At 43.9% G+C, this 14206-nt stretch overlaps 1 protein-coding gene across 1 annotated transcript; it reads right to left on the minus strand.

Moving 5' to 3' along the window:
• Positions 1-1331: 1331 nt before the first annotated feature.
• On the minus strand, positions 1332-13554 carry LOC134093106 (F-actin-capping protein subunit alpha-1). The gene is made up of 10 exons (XM_062546426.1): positions 13432-13554; positions 9549-9612; positions 9113-9164; positions 6305-6368; positions 5870-6076; positions 5069-5148; positions 4519-4597; positions 3895-3966; positions 1803-1865; positions 1332-1565 (listed from the first exon to the last, which is right to left on the minus strand). Exons 1-10 carry the CDS (start codon positions 13468-13470, stop codon positions 1425-1427), a joined length of 861 nt encoding a protein of 286 aa, XP_062402410.1. The 5' UTR covers positions 13471-13554; the 3' UTR covers positions 1332-1424.
• Positions 13555-14206: the final 652 nt, after the last annotated feature.

The raw sequence follows: 14206 nt of genomic DNA on the forward strand, positions 1-14206 counted from the left end.
GTGAGAAAAGTATAGCCCTAATCATTAATACCGACCCGTGCACACACAATTAATAAATATCAGTTCATGCCATAATTACAATTCTACATTTCTGACTGACCTTACTGAGACATATTTCAACAACTACAGCAAACTGCAAATAGAAGACTATAGTCTGAAATTGTTTACAGAAACAGGACTGTAGCCAAATTCCCCCAAAACATACTTTCACCAGATCATTTGGTGCAAATCCTTTATTCCTTTGATTTATACATGATTTGTTCATACATATTGTAAAAAATAGCAATAAAAGCTAAGTAAAGGACATGGATGTGGGGGAGGGTGTGTCATGACTTTCAACACCTTTTTTGAAATGAGTGGAAGGCAAAATAACAGTAGTTTGTATAGAATATGAAAAAAAAACACACTATAGTACATGAATTCATGTGAAGCAGGGACAACCGTGACAAAATGCTCCCTTTAATAATTAATAACATCATCCTCTTGTGAGTGGAGCCCTATAATCCCTTTGTGTGTAACCGTGTGGCAGCAAGAAATACTTTTGATTTGTCAGTAACACAGCTGTATTTCCTTTACCATGGGAAAGATCGAAGATGCACAGTGCTAATCTTTTTGAGTCAGAGGTCAGCGACAAGTCATGTCCAGGAGAGTGTGGCATAGCTGAACATAACCAGAGGAGATCCTCAAATGGTGCCAACTTTCTCATGAACAATTTAGAGACATCAGTGAGCCGAATAGTCAAGACTTGTGAGGCTAAAGCCAAAGAGTTTGTTACATGAAAGTGCAATTAAAATGGCCCATGGCGGCATTGGAGATCACACTAAGCACTGCGATTAATACGATCGAGTGACGTACAGTAAAAGAGGATGACCTGGCTTCCCAGTCTCCTGGTGTGTCTGTGTGTGCACATGTGTGTGAGAGGGAGAATGTGTTTGTGTGTGTGTGTGTGTGTGTGTGTGTGTGTGTGTGTGTGTGTGTGTGTGTGTGTGTGTGTGTGCAGTTGGAGTGTGGGGGCAATTTGTTCATACTGAAAAAGCCTCATCTCAGCTCATCTCAGTTAGTCAAAACGAAAGCGTCACCTTTCCGATGCTTTGCAGCGGAGGAAAGCAGTTTCGCCTCTCAGGATGACAACAATAATAAACCACCAAAAAAAAACCCAACAAAACAAAAAACAACAGCAACCTTGGCTTTCATACAAATAAAACAGACTGAAACTAAAAGAAATAACAGAGACATAGCACTCCATCACGTGAGGTGACTGTGAGCACAGCATAGCACAGCAGGGGAAGAGTCAGCTTTGGCTGAGTAGCTGCAACACCCCCCCCCCCCCCCCCCTTCCTAGATCCCCTCCCCTGCCCCAGCTTCTCTTCGCTTGACCGTGTAACATGAGCAGGCCCCTTCAGTCCACGACGAGGAGGCCAACCCTAAGCATTCTGCATCTCCTTGCCAATCTTGTAGCTGAGGATCTTGTTCCAGTCGATCTTGGTGCGCGTGACGGGGAGCTGACGCCGTAAGGCCTTGAAGGTGGTGTCGGACATGGTCTGGTAGTTCTCACTGATGGCCGTCTGGGGTGGAGCGAGTGAGAGAGAGAGAGAGAGAGAGAGAGAGAGAATGAATGAGTCAGAGGGATGGGAAATAATAGGGACACAACCGATGTGGAAGAAAAGTAGAGAGGATAGATAAGATGGAATAGGTGAACAAGTAGACCGAGGAAGAGAGTAACGGCAGACTGGAAAGAGGTCTTCCTGTTTTTATTCATCATCAAAGTATGGGAGCAAGACAGAAACAATGTGGACACAAACCTGGTACTCATTCTCCGCATTCTCAATGATCTTGACAAATTCCTTGGCCGTCTGTGCCTCATTCTGTGAAAACAAACACACACGCGCACACACAGACACACACACACACACACACACAACCACACACACACACACACACACACACACAGGGAATGAGACAGAGAGTCCAACACATGACTAGCAGAGATAAAAAGGGGAAAGAGGAACGTCTGAAAGACTGATCTAAAATAGTACTGTGTGGGACACTGTCTGAGGAGGGGCTGAGCTGTGTGACAGGTAGAACATTGTTTACGGCTCTACCAGTCGCCTGCAAACACACTTCACTTCCTCTCAGGCTATTAGGCAGGGAGGAAGTGAATCAGCCAACCGCAAAACAGCAAAGAAAGAGAAAGAGAGAGAGAGAGAGAGAGAGAGAGAGTGGGGAGAGAAAGAGAGAGAGAGATGATGATGAGAAAAGAGAATGAAATGGGTGGATAGATGTTTGAAAACAGAGAAGGCAGAGCGGTAGGGAAGAGAGGGGCAGGAGGGAGAGGAGTCAAATAGAAGATGAAGGTGAAGAAGACGACAATAAGAGAGATGGGAGGGGAGAGACAGGCACTGGGAGAGAACAGCAACACAGACAGCCAGACACACAGCAGCTTGAAAACACTAAACAGAAAACAAAACTGGACAAAAAGAGAGAGGGGGCCGAGAGATTTATAGACGTCTGAGCGTGAGTGAGTGAGTGAGTGTGTGTGTGTGTGTGTGTGTGTGTGTGTGTGTGTGTGTGTGTGTGTGTGTATGAGGAGTAGGCAGGGGGCATTAGCTGCAGGTTGACTGGTATTTTTGAGACTACATGCACGTCTGCCCTCTGAGTAAACACAACCCTTGAGGGATGCAGCCGCCTGCCTACTGATAAGCCCTGCACAGGCAGGACTGTGGAGGACAGGCCGTGTGTGTGTGTGTGTGTGTGTGTGTGTGTGTGTGTGTGTGTGTGTGTCTTCACTGGTGGCATTTCATACAATTACACAGAGAATAGGCATTTATTGTTTACGTATAACATTTATATGACATTTATATGTATACGTGCTGGTTCTGTTGAGATAGTGTGGGCCTTGGAGGCGAGGCGCCATCTTAAGTGAGAAGGCTGGCACCTTCCTCCTAATCTATAGGGGCCAGGTCAAGCCTGGAGAAATACCAGAGATGTCGGTTGCTAAGGGATACAGCCTTATGTGGTCAATGCTGATGAGTTGGGTGACGTGGTCATGAAATGATTGACATACCACAAATTGAGATGTCATCTTTGTCACGCCATGTAACGTGTAACTTTGTATTGTATCGTTAGACCGTATTTGTTAGCAAAAAGATGTAGGTCTCCGTTACCGTGAATTAAAGCTCTTTGATTTGAGATGTCTGACTGACTGCTGACTCTAAAGACTTCTTGAACAAAACGAGAAGTTTGCAGGCACTCAACCCACAACTGAGTGGTTTAATTTCATGCCACGGATAGCTTGACATCAGTGACCATATAGCATTCTATGTTGGGATAAAGTGTTTAATAAACAGTGGTTAACACATGGGTGCAGTCAATACATGTGTTCTTTTTTTTTCCTTTTGCATAAAATACTGTCATGCAGTTTAGACATGATGCATCAGAAATGTATCAAATGCATCAAGACACTATTCTGAATTTACTATCATATTTAGCCTGGGTGTTCCCATGCTGCCTTGCGCGCAATTGGATTCACACTGCTAAGGCAGTCTGGAAACTACCGCCCTAATTTTTGCCTGAGATAGGGGACAAATCACAGAACAGGGGGGAAAGCAAGAAGATGGTGAGCTATGCACAGACACATTTGATAGACATCCATGGCGCCCAATAAACAGATCTGGGCATTTTTTTCCAAATACGAGAAAATGAATGTTTGGTTCCCATTGAGAAGTGGCGCTAGCCAGGCTAATAATTTATAGCAATAACGGTCACTGTGGTTCTTTGCAAAGCAGGAAGTCATCAAAAGATCGTTCCTCACATCTACTCTGTCTAGCTCTATATGACCCTCACGTGGCGTCATGTGCCGAGTCCCCAAACAGTGACCACCGGAGAGCTACTCACAGACACGGCCAGCGTCTCCTGCACGTCCTTGTGACTGACCAGCTGGACGTTTCCGTCTTCATAGTAATGGACCTAAGGGACAGGACACACAGACATGAAGGAGGGCGCAAGAGTTCAGTGTCATAATTATAACCACACAAGTAAGCAAGTGGTTACCTGCTGAAGCATAGCTGTACTCTTATTGTGTCTCCTTCAAAGTGCATGCAATAACTGTGCAGCAAATGGCTTGGATAAGAGCCTACTGTACTAGCTGACATTAGCTGATCTGGCTTTCGTTAGATGTAATTAGTAGGCCTAAGTAGGTGCTTGGCAAGTGACAAAATAAGTTCAGATGTAAAATGAAAGATACCTTTCATAAGCATGCCTCTTTTAACACACATACAGATAAACTTCATTCTATTTACGAGGTCAACAGATGTGGCTTTGATTACACAGACTACACAAAGTCCTGGGGGCCAGTTATTAACAGCAGTCTGACAGCGTCCACCCCACACACACACGGACAGACACACCCAGACACACAGACACACAGACACACAGACACACAGACACACACACACACACACACACACACACACACACACACACACACACACCATCTGTCAGGCCTCTCACTCTGCCCACCTGTATCTTCAGGACCCCCACCACCTGAGCCGAGGACTGGGAAATGCTGAACTTCCACTCAGACCGGCAGCGGCCATTCCTGCAAGAGGTCAGAGGTTGTGTCAATCAAAGTCACCCATCACTCAGCTCTGTGGTGACCAGAATATGCAGTGGGACATTATTCAAAAGTCTACAGATTTTGACATCATTATACTTAGGACATTTTGATGTTAACATTCACATGCCTCAGCTAGCTCATGGAATTATGAGTTATGAAAATAAGTGGTCAAATATGTGGTCAGAATAGCCAAATACAGTAATTTCCCGCATATAAGCCGCATTGTGTATAAGCCGCAGGACAGTGTTTTATGCAAGTTATAAGAAACAAAACCATATTAACACCATATTAACTGCCCCCCTGTATTAACCTCATAGCTGACCATATTTTGCAAAATCAATGTATAAGCCGCGGCTAATAGTCGGGAAATTACGGGTATTTTATAAAAATCTATTCCTCTGGGCTAGACATGGAGTAAGAAACAACACTGTTTTGAATGCATAAATGCATTACCAGAAGTTCTTTGGTTGAAATTGATGACCTTCGATGCATGCAATGATAGTCTGCTGCCCGTCAATGGTTTTCCCGTAGACCTAAGTAAAAAGCACAACATGACTAAAAAAGAACACAATTCCTCTTTGTACTTAGAAGGCCTTTGTGCAACAAAACACTCATCAGAAAGACATTCGTTTTGGTTTCACTGGTGTCATAACAGAAACAGCATTCTCAGCAGTGATATGATAGTTTGGCTGTCTCATATGACACAACACTTGAACACTACACTTTCCTAAATCCATGGTGTGTGCGTGTGTGTGTGTGTGTGTGTGTGTGTGTGTGTGTGTGTGTGTGTGCGCATGTATGAGAGAAAAAAGTATGTTTGTGTGTATGTACACAATATGTATTATTCTCGTCTACATGCAAGACATCGGTTTGATAAAACTGAGGACAAAACAGTAGTGCTGTCTGTACAGTGTAGACTCTGAGACTGTGCTTCATATGATATATACGTGTATGTGTGAATGTGTGTGTGTGTGTGTGTGTGTGTGTGTAGGGGTGTGTGTATCTCTGCATGCGCGCGCGCGCGTGTGTGTGTGTGTGTGTGTGTGAATGTGTGTGTGTGTGTGAATGTGTGTGTGTGTGTGTGTGAATGTGTGTGTGTGTGAATGTGTGTGTGTTGTGTGTGTGTGTGTAGGGGTGTGTGTGTGTGTGTGTATCTCTGCGTGCGCGTGTGTGTGTGTGTATATGAGTATGTGTATGTGTATGTGTATGTGTATGTGTATGCGTATGCGTATGCGTATGCATGTGTGTCCATACAGTGCAGACTCCGCTGGGGTAGTGGTCCTTGACGTAGGCCTTGAGGGCGTTGTCACAGGCGTCTCTCCAGGCCCGGAGGCCGCTCTCCCCGTCATGCGGCTGGGGGTCGCTCGCCTCCTTCCTCAGGTGGTCGAACTTAAACGAGAGTCGGTTCCGCGGGTCGAAGAACCGCCCGTTACCAAGATCTCCATGCTCTGTGATCAAAACCTTTGAGCAGGGGAGATGGGAGCCACAGGATACACTTACTTATGTGGAATTATGTAGATATCTGACAGACGCCAGCTATATTTGACCAACTTAATAAGCACTACTGTAAAAGTAGGATAGTATAACACTAGAAAGAGATGATGGATGGATTGTGTGTGTGTGCGTGTGTGTGTGTGCTCTCAAAGATCATATGCAGAGAACTTGATTGCTTTAGAAAGCCTCCCATACCTGATCATCGTACCCATCTAGTTTGGCTGGAGTGAACTGATCCATGTTGTACTGGGCAAAAGCACTGATGAGGGAAAGAGAAAGACAAAAACAACTGTTTTCAGACTCTTGCCATTCAGAGCATCAGCTTGTAAAACCCCAATTCTGAACTCATATGGAAAAAGGCTTGTCTGAGCTTGGCTCCGACAATAAGACGTGGGTGGCACTGGTTCAAAATACAGCAAATTGCAAATCCTCAAGACAATGAGGCAGCCGAGCTGCGTCGTGGATGTGTTTGGCAAAGTCACAGCACTCTCAGAAGAAGGAGGCAGGGCAGACAAGCAACAGACGGACATTTCAACTGAACAAGGAACTAGGAGCTGAAGCTGAAGTGACCTTTGATAAAACGTTCTTTCAAAAAACGGCACCATAAATAAAACAAAGCATAAACTCGACGGATTACTTGCTCTCCATCAACTTTCTCATAGGCGAGCATACAGTAGCATTGTGGAATTGAGGCCTGAAAACCCAGCTCTTCAGAGAACATCTCCTCTCATAGCACCTCTTACAACTAGTCTTGCTGATCCTGTGGTCAATTGCACTCATTGATGCACTTATAATAACACTCATCTAATGCACTTGTTGTGTTTCTTTGTTTGTTGTTGTAAAATTGCTGTTAGAATTGCTCTTAAAAATGTAAAAATGTTTTTAGTCGCTTTGGTTAAAAAGCGTCAGCCAAATGTAATGTAATGAATTGAGGCCTTGGCCGTGAGACCCAGGAGGACCTGGAGCAGTCAGGAGAGTCATGACTGAACCATGAGGCAGTGTGAGGTGGTGTAGTAGTGGTTGTAGTAGTAGAAGTAGTAGTGGTAGTGGTACAGTAATGTCCTGTGTATTAGCCGCATTGTGTATAAGCCGCAGTACAGTGTTTTATGCAAGTTAAAAGAAACAAAACCATATTAATACCATATTAACTGCCCCCATGTATTAACCTCATAGCTGAAGAAATTTGGCAAAACTAATGTACAGTATAAGCCACGGCTAATACTTGGGAAATTACGGTAGTAGTAGTAGTAGAGTTTAATGCCATATTAACTACTACGTCTATACTGTATCATGGCAAAACAAAGGCATACGGTAATGTAAATCAGAGATTAGAACAAACAATGTATTTGTGCTTTGAGAATAAAATCGCTGTCTTATGGTTAGTGGGAGGTGTAACTGCTGCACTGCCACCTTGAGTCAGCTCTCCAGCTGTGAGCAACGAGAGTCCAGCCAAACATGGCCCGCCCAAAACCACATCCTATTACCGCTCCCAATGCGAGCCCAGTGTGCTCCATAAAAACAATAAGCTAATAAACACAACACACTAATAAACACGCAAGCAAGCAAACAAACAACAACACTGGTGTGGTGAATAGACAGGAATGTGTATGAGTGACTAAGTGAGTAGGAACTTAGACAGTGAAGGTCGTGGGGTTGGGCATTAATTTACTGTGCCCTGAGGGCTATTAAAGGGGCTCTAACCGATGTTACGCTGTCTCTAAGTTAAAACATTTTTTGTCACGTACTGCAAACATCATCTCACCACCCGCTAGCTGCGTGTGCCCTGAATACACTGTAGCAAAAAAAATGCAGTCTCTGTGGACAGCCCAGGCTCCTAAAACAGCAACCAAAACAACTTGGTCCAGCCTGGACCATAAAGACAAAGGGCGTATTCACACCAGGAAGGTCCGTTAGTTTACTTATTTGGTCCGGACCATTTTTTTTTCTTTTTTTCTTTTTTAGTGCGGTTCGCTTTCACACCGTGATTAATTGCAACCGGACCAGAATTTATAAACAAAAGCACATGTGCTAAGGTCGTTCAACCATTGGCTGGTAAACGTGTAGGTGGGGTGAAGAATAGGAAGCTAAAGTCAAAGTTGGCCCACGTAAATACTATGTTTGGGTACTGTACTCGTTATTATCCTAGCAATATAGTTTATACAGTTACAGCTTTGCAGAAGTGCTTGAGCGTCAAGACCGTTTGATGCAAGTTTAACAATATCATGCTCGTAATTTTGCAACGACGAAGACGTGCAACAAAACAGCTGAGAAGAGCTCTCATGTGTGTCCAACATGCTAACAGCAGGCCTACGGAAGACGGAATGGGTAGGAGATGCAAAATCAAATTATTGTTGGCAAAAAAGCGTTAGCCCACTGCTGCTTACAACTGTTGTCACAGAGCTATCCTACATTTCCCATAATGCGCAAAAACTACGGGAGCTCATCAAATCCAAAAAAGGTAGATTTCTGTAACTGGGTCGGATCGAGGTCGGTCTGCTTTCACACCATAAACGAACCGCACCAGGGTTCGATAGGAACCGCTCCGAGACCACCTCCTCAGCTGGGTCTCGGTCCGCTTGTTTGGTCCGCACTAGAGTTCGAGTGATTGTTTTCACACCAGTCAAAAAGGTCCGAACCAAGCAAGAAACGAACTTGAGTTCGTTTTAATCGAACTAAACAAGGCAGGTGTGAATACCCCCATAAACTGTTTCAGCAAATCACAGATGAGATGCGCATTTAGGAGAGTTTCAATTGCATGGGAGGGAGGCGGAGGGAGTGGAGAGCTCTCTGTTTTGTTTGGACGTCAACAGAAGTGGCGTTACCCAATATCGCTTAGAGTGCCTTTAAAAAACAAACAAAGACACAGAATATGGCTGCAAGGAGCAGACACGAGTTGAGACAGACAGTGGGAGATGGAGAGAGAGAGAGAGACTGTGTGTGTACAGTATGTGTGTGTGTATACTGTATGTGTGTGTGTGAGTGCGTGTGTGTGTGTTTACTCACTGTGCGGAACCCTCCCTGAGAATGCCGTCATTGTTAAGCAGTAGCCGCACATCTGGAAAGCAGGAGCAGACAGTTAGCCATCAGGGCACTGGAGACGTCCAACACAGGCTCTGGCTCAAGAACGGATCTGGCGGCTATCTGAGCCACTTCCGGCCTGAATCCGCTCCCGAGCCAGCTGTGCATTTAGCATCTAAGTTCCAGACAGTCATATGGTAACACTTGATCGAAAAGACACAGAAGATTCAGGAACAGGCTGCTTATACTGTAATGCAACTTAAGGGTTGACTCTTTCTACTATGCAACAAGCAACTAAACCAATGCTATCCCATAAAAACATCATACAGTATTAAAACACCAGTTCATGTAATGCAGACATACAACTCTGATTGTTAACATGTTTTGAGGTCCAGTTAGTATTCAGCAGAATGTTCCTCACCATTGAAGACTTCGTTGAACTCTCCAGGAGGAGCATGGATGATGAAGTTGGCAGCAATACGCACCTGCAAGAGAAAGGAACAGAGGGCATGGGAACAATGACGGTGGTGTTGTTCCAAAAACTCCACTCCACTCCATCTCCACCACTAACTGTACAGTCAATCACAGATTTTAATATCTCTGAACCCAACCAGCACTTGGGCATTTCTGTAATGATGGCTCTATCTTCCATGATGCAGAAAGGCCTCTGTATTGTCTGGGTTCTGTCTTCACTGAGCTTACTTGAATCAAAACCTTGGCTTTAATTTGGCGTGTTTAAACTTATTCTGAGAAGACAGCGTAGGAATTAGAGAAAGTGTATGAATTAGAGATGAAGTGTAGAAGACAGTGTACAGAGAAAGTGGGAGAAATGTACCAATGTCCAAAAATATTTTAAGTGTACGCTATCCACCTCTTTCCTTAACCCGGAAATATGTATCGTTGCGATGGTTACGATACTGTTTTCAACTTCCGTTCATTCTGTTAACATGTGCGTTCTCCATAGCAAACTAGGTTATGCCTCAACTTAGATTTCGTTCGAAATGTTGACAATTCTGCCCTCAGCATGTATATACTGCATCACATATAACCGATATAAAATAGAAAAGTTGACTTTTATATGCGTTATGATATGTTAAGCACCGTAAACCGTCACGTTAAAACAGATACAATGCAGCTTCGCCGGAAATAGAAAACCGTCTCGGTGTCATGGCGACCCCCATTGTTGGCTGCGGAATATCGTGGATAGGATAGATAGAGCATTTAAGGGGAGATTTAAAAAAACAAGAGCCATCAGCACCTAAGATCTGTAGTTACTCTTGACACACATCTGAAATCCATTACAAGGATTCTGGCATGATGCCTATCACAAAAGATGTCTTACTTGATATTGTTTAGACCTAGATGTTTCGAATGAAATGCACAAATAGACTACAGTACACTAGCTCATTAAAATGTGAACAGTAATTAAAAAACAATGAGAGTCTGTAAGTGAAATGCCTCGGTTTACTGACACACAAGGCAATACTGTCGAAAATCAATACTGTTTGAGTTGTATTACTACTCTGGAGCTGAACCAAACTAAACTGATTGCCTCTTAACTCATTAACTTAAAGTCTAGAGTTGGGAGTGGGAGTAACGCATACTTAGGGGAAAATCCTCAAGTTCACTGCTGAATGTCTGTGTTCAAGAGGAACACAAGCCTCACACAGGTCTACTGTTCTTGAATGGAGCCTCCCCTTGTTGTGAATAATGCAGATGTCAGGAGATCAGCACAAGTGAGAGAGAAATGTAAGTGGAAGTAAGAACAAGAAAGTAAAGAAAGCAAAAAAGAGTGTGAGGGGGGCTGTGTGTGTGTGTGTGTGTGTGTGTGTGTGTGTGTGTATGTGTGTGTGTGTGTGAAGGGGGGGGCTGTGTGTGTGTGTGTGTGTGTGTGTGTGAGTATGTGGGAAAGTGTGCTTTTATGTGCATGTTTGTGTGCGCGTGTCCATGTATGTGAACGGAAACTGAGCGGCGATCTCCTCGGCAACGTTGGCTGGGAGCAGGCCACTCCTTAGAAGGCAGGCAAGGCGAGCAGAGCAGAGCGCTGGAGAGGCCCGGCTCCCCTGGGCTTTTCTTAGCTGCGCCTATCTAAGCATGAGGCAGCACAGCCGGCCTGCACTGCCTGCCTGCCAGCCACACAGACTGGGCTGAAGCCATAGTGGAACGTGGAAGGTGGAGTTACCATACAGGCCTATGGTGTGGTGTGTCTATGGCACTAGTGCATTTCTTTTCACAGACACTTTAAACCGGTGTTACTTACAAGTAAAGCAAGCATTTAGTCTCGATCTGTGACCCCTGGCAATCAAACTCACACCCTTGGTTTATTGATTTGCAGCACTGAGCCACACACACACACACACACACACACAAAAACAAGCGTTACTGAGAGACTGCAAGTCAGGCTGAACACTGGCCTAGCAGCAGGCAGGCAATGCTTGCTCAGCAACAGGGTTGGTGACAGCAGGCCCCGATAAAGGAAGCTGCTTGTTTGCTTGGGTGGCCTGTGGTAACCACTGTGGCAAGCTATGGCACCGTGCGCCGAGAGGCAGGAAGTTACTGGTGCACAGTGATGGGGCGAGAACACTTCCGCATCGAAAGGGGAAACAACGCATGGTCAGCTGCTCAAGCTGAATGGAAAGGGAACCTTCAACAAGGCATTTTTATCACCTAAAATTAACTTGTCTCTAATACCAAATGGGGAAAGGGTGTGTCTACATTCAAACGAAGACGAAAGACACAGTAAAAAATGCCAAAACTAAGAGGAACTAAGCTATATTGTAGCCTGACCCTACTGATAATTCAGAGCCTCATCCATGATGCCCCTGTCCATTTAACCTAAGTATAGCCTAGGCTAGAACAGAACATCATTGACAGATGCAATACAATGGACACTGGAAAGCAATTTCAGATGCACACTCTTACAGTGGATGAACAGGAATGGCACATGAATAATAGAGTATTCACCCATAATACCCCTACAGTTATAATCCTAGGCTGGTGTTCTATAGCATCCACGGTCACACACCCATTACAGAAGAGAACACGGCAGAAAGCAGAATGTTAATGGGGATCTATTAAACACCACTAGGCAATAACTGACCAACACTGGCAGATGTCTCGCTTGTAAATCACGCCGACTAGAAATGCAACCTGCCTGTCTTCCATTGTGAATTTAAAACTCTAGTCATAACAACGGCGACAAGCGACATAATTGTAGTGCCTCTCCCTCTTGACATCCAACGCGGTGAACTGCAGTTCTTATTCCGTCTAAGCATTTCTCAAATACCTCCTCATACAAACTGCCAGTCTGCACAGGTAGCGGCTTGACCACAGGATTAAGGTGGGACCGTCAGAGTCGTGTACATGTAGCAGCATGTACAGTGCAGTGCTGGGTCGGTTATAACACAGCCGAGAAACAACAACAGGCTGCTGAACTATGTATGGGCGCTGTCCAAAACAAAATGTTGTAAGGGATCTAGTAGGGTGGGATACCTTGCAACATGACCGAAAAGATAAATAAATGACTATACTTGCTAAATAATACTCATCATAACCTTCATATAACAGTGCACAAACCTTTGGAGTTTTAACCGAGGAAACTTATCTCATTGCATATGCGTAAAGTTGGTGCTTTACAATAAATGTCGCACTAACTACACGGTTACTTGACAGCAAGTTTACAACTGTAACAACTAGTGCCCTAAACAGTTATTATGTCATACATCGACATAACATGTGGCAATTTTGTTTCTCAAGAGGGTAACGTTTCAACCGTGAACACTGTTACACAAGCAATTTCCTTTCTTTAGAAAATTCGAGGCAAATGCCACTACAAAACACGTCAAAAACAGAATATTCGTTATTGATGGACACATTAGGCTACATTATCCACATGCCCTAAACTGATCAAGTTGACAGCGCTGATGAACTTGTTTGCCATTTCAGAACTATCGCTAATCACATTGGAGTAATTGCACTCTATTAAGTCAATCGACGAATTGTATAAATTACAACATCAGAGGCAAACACGATATAACTGAAACTACCAGAGACAGAATTAATGAAAAACTAAACGCATAGGCTTCTCATTTCGCGCTGCTCGCCTTCAACCAGCCTAGCCATTGCTAACGTCAGTTCACGAATGTTACTAACGCTAAGCTAACTTACTATCAACATTACTTAAAGTAAATGAGATAATTCCTCCAGTTAATTACATCGATACATTACGTATAGCAATACCACCGAAAGGAACATAACAGCAGTCCTAAACAACTTTCATTTAATTCAGCAAAACAGTCTCATACCTTCTCATCATCGGAAAGCTGCTCCCCAAAGTCGGCCATCTTGGCTCATTAGGGCAAACCCAGTTACCGTTGCATGATGGGAAACCCATTGACTGGATTTCAAACTGAAAACATAACTTTACATTTCTAGTACCACCCAGATAGATTAACAGCATTACAATACGCATATATAAAGTAAATGAGATAACCCCCCAAGTTAATTACATCGATACATTACACAGCCAGCTTTAAAACTTATATATTTTTTTTATAATGGTAAACGCCTATTCCTATTTACATTACAGTGAAAGAGAGAGAGAGAGAGAGAGAGAGAGAGAGAGAGAGAGAGAGAGAGAGAGAGAGAGAGACAAGAATAGGGAGGGAAAGTGAAAACCAGCGCCCCAAGTGGTTGCGTTCCTATCGAAGAGCAGCTCCAATGTTAAGTCCCATAGACCGACTTTTCAAAAAAATACTACGCAGCTATACCAGCGATCTTATCCACCAAAAATATTTTTCAGTCGGCATACTGTAATAATCTACTAACTGTGAAAATATCAGACTCTATTTCGCCTTATTTAAAAAAAACGTAATTGCTCGTTTCATTTCATAAATGGACTACAACTTCAAGTGACGTGACACCCTTCCACGACGTTACTCACCTAGCATGGTTTGTTTATTAGCCTGTTAGCTAGTTGGTTAGTTAGTAGACAATCACACTTACTGCCAGCTCTTGTGTGAGTAGGAGCACAACACAAGTTATCCCAACATAAAGGTAATTACCACGCGGTTTACATCG

Source organism: Sardina pilchardus, chromosome 9, assembly GCF_963854185.1.
Source record: "Sardina pilchardus chromosome 9, fSarPil1.1, whole genome shotgun sequence".
Taxonomy (NCBI): Eukaryota; Metazoa; Chordata; class Actinopteri; order Clupeiformes; family Clupeidae; genus Sardina; species Sardina pilchardus.

What these genes read in the sequence shown, in the direction of transcription:
- LOC134093106 (XM_062546426.1), bottom strand. Translation starts at nt 13,470, where the DNA reads ATGGCCGACTTTGGGGAGCAGCTTTCCGATGATGAGAAG. An exon ending in TTTCAACCAAAGAACTTCTG is followed by an intron (nt 4,598 to 5,068) that starts GTAATGCATTTA and finishes GACCTCTTGCAG; the next exon opens with GAATGGCCGCTGCCGGTCTG. An exon ending in TGGGGGTCCTGAAGATACAG is followed by an intron (nt 3,967 to 4,518) that starts GTGGGCAGAGTG and finishes CCTGTCCCTTAG; the next exon opens with GTCCATTACTATGAAGACGG.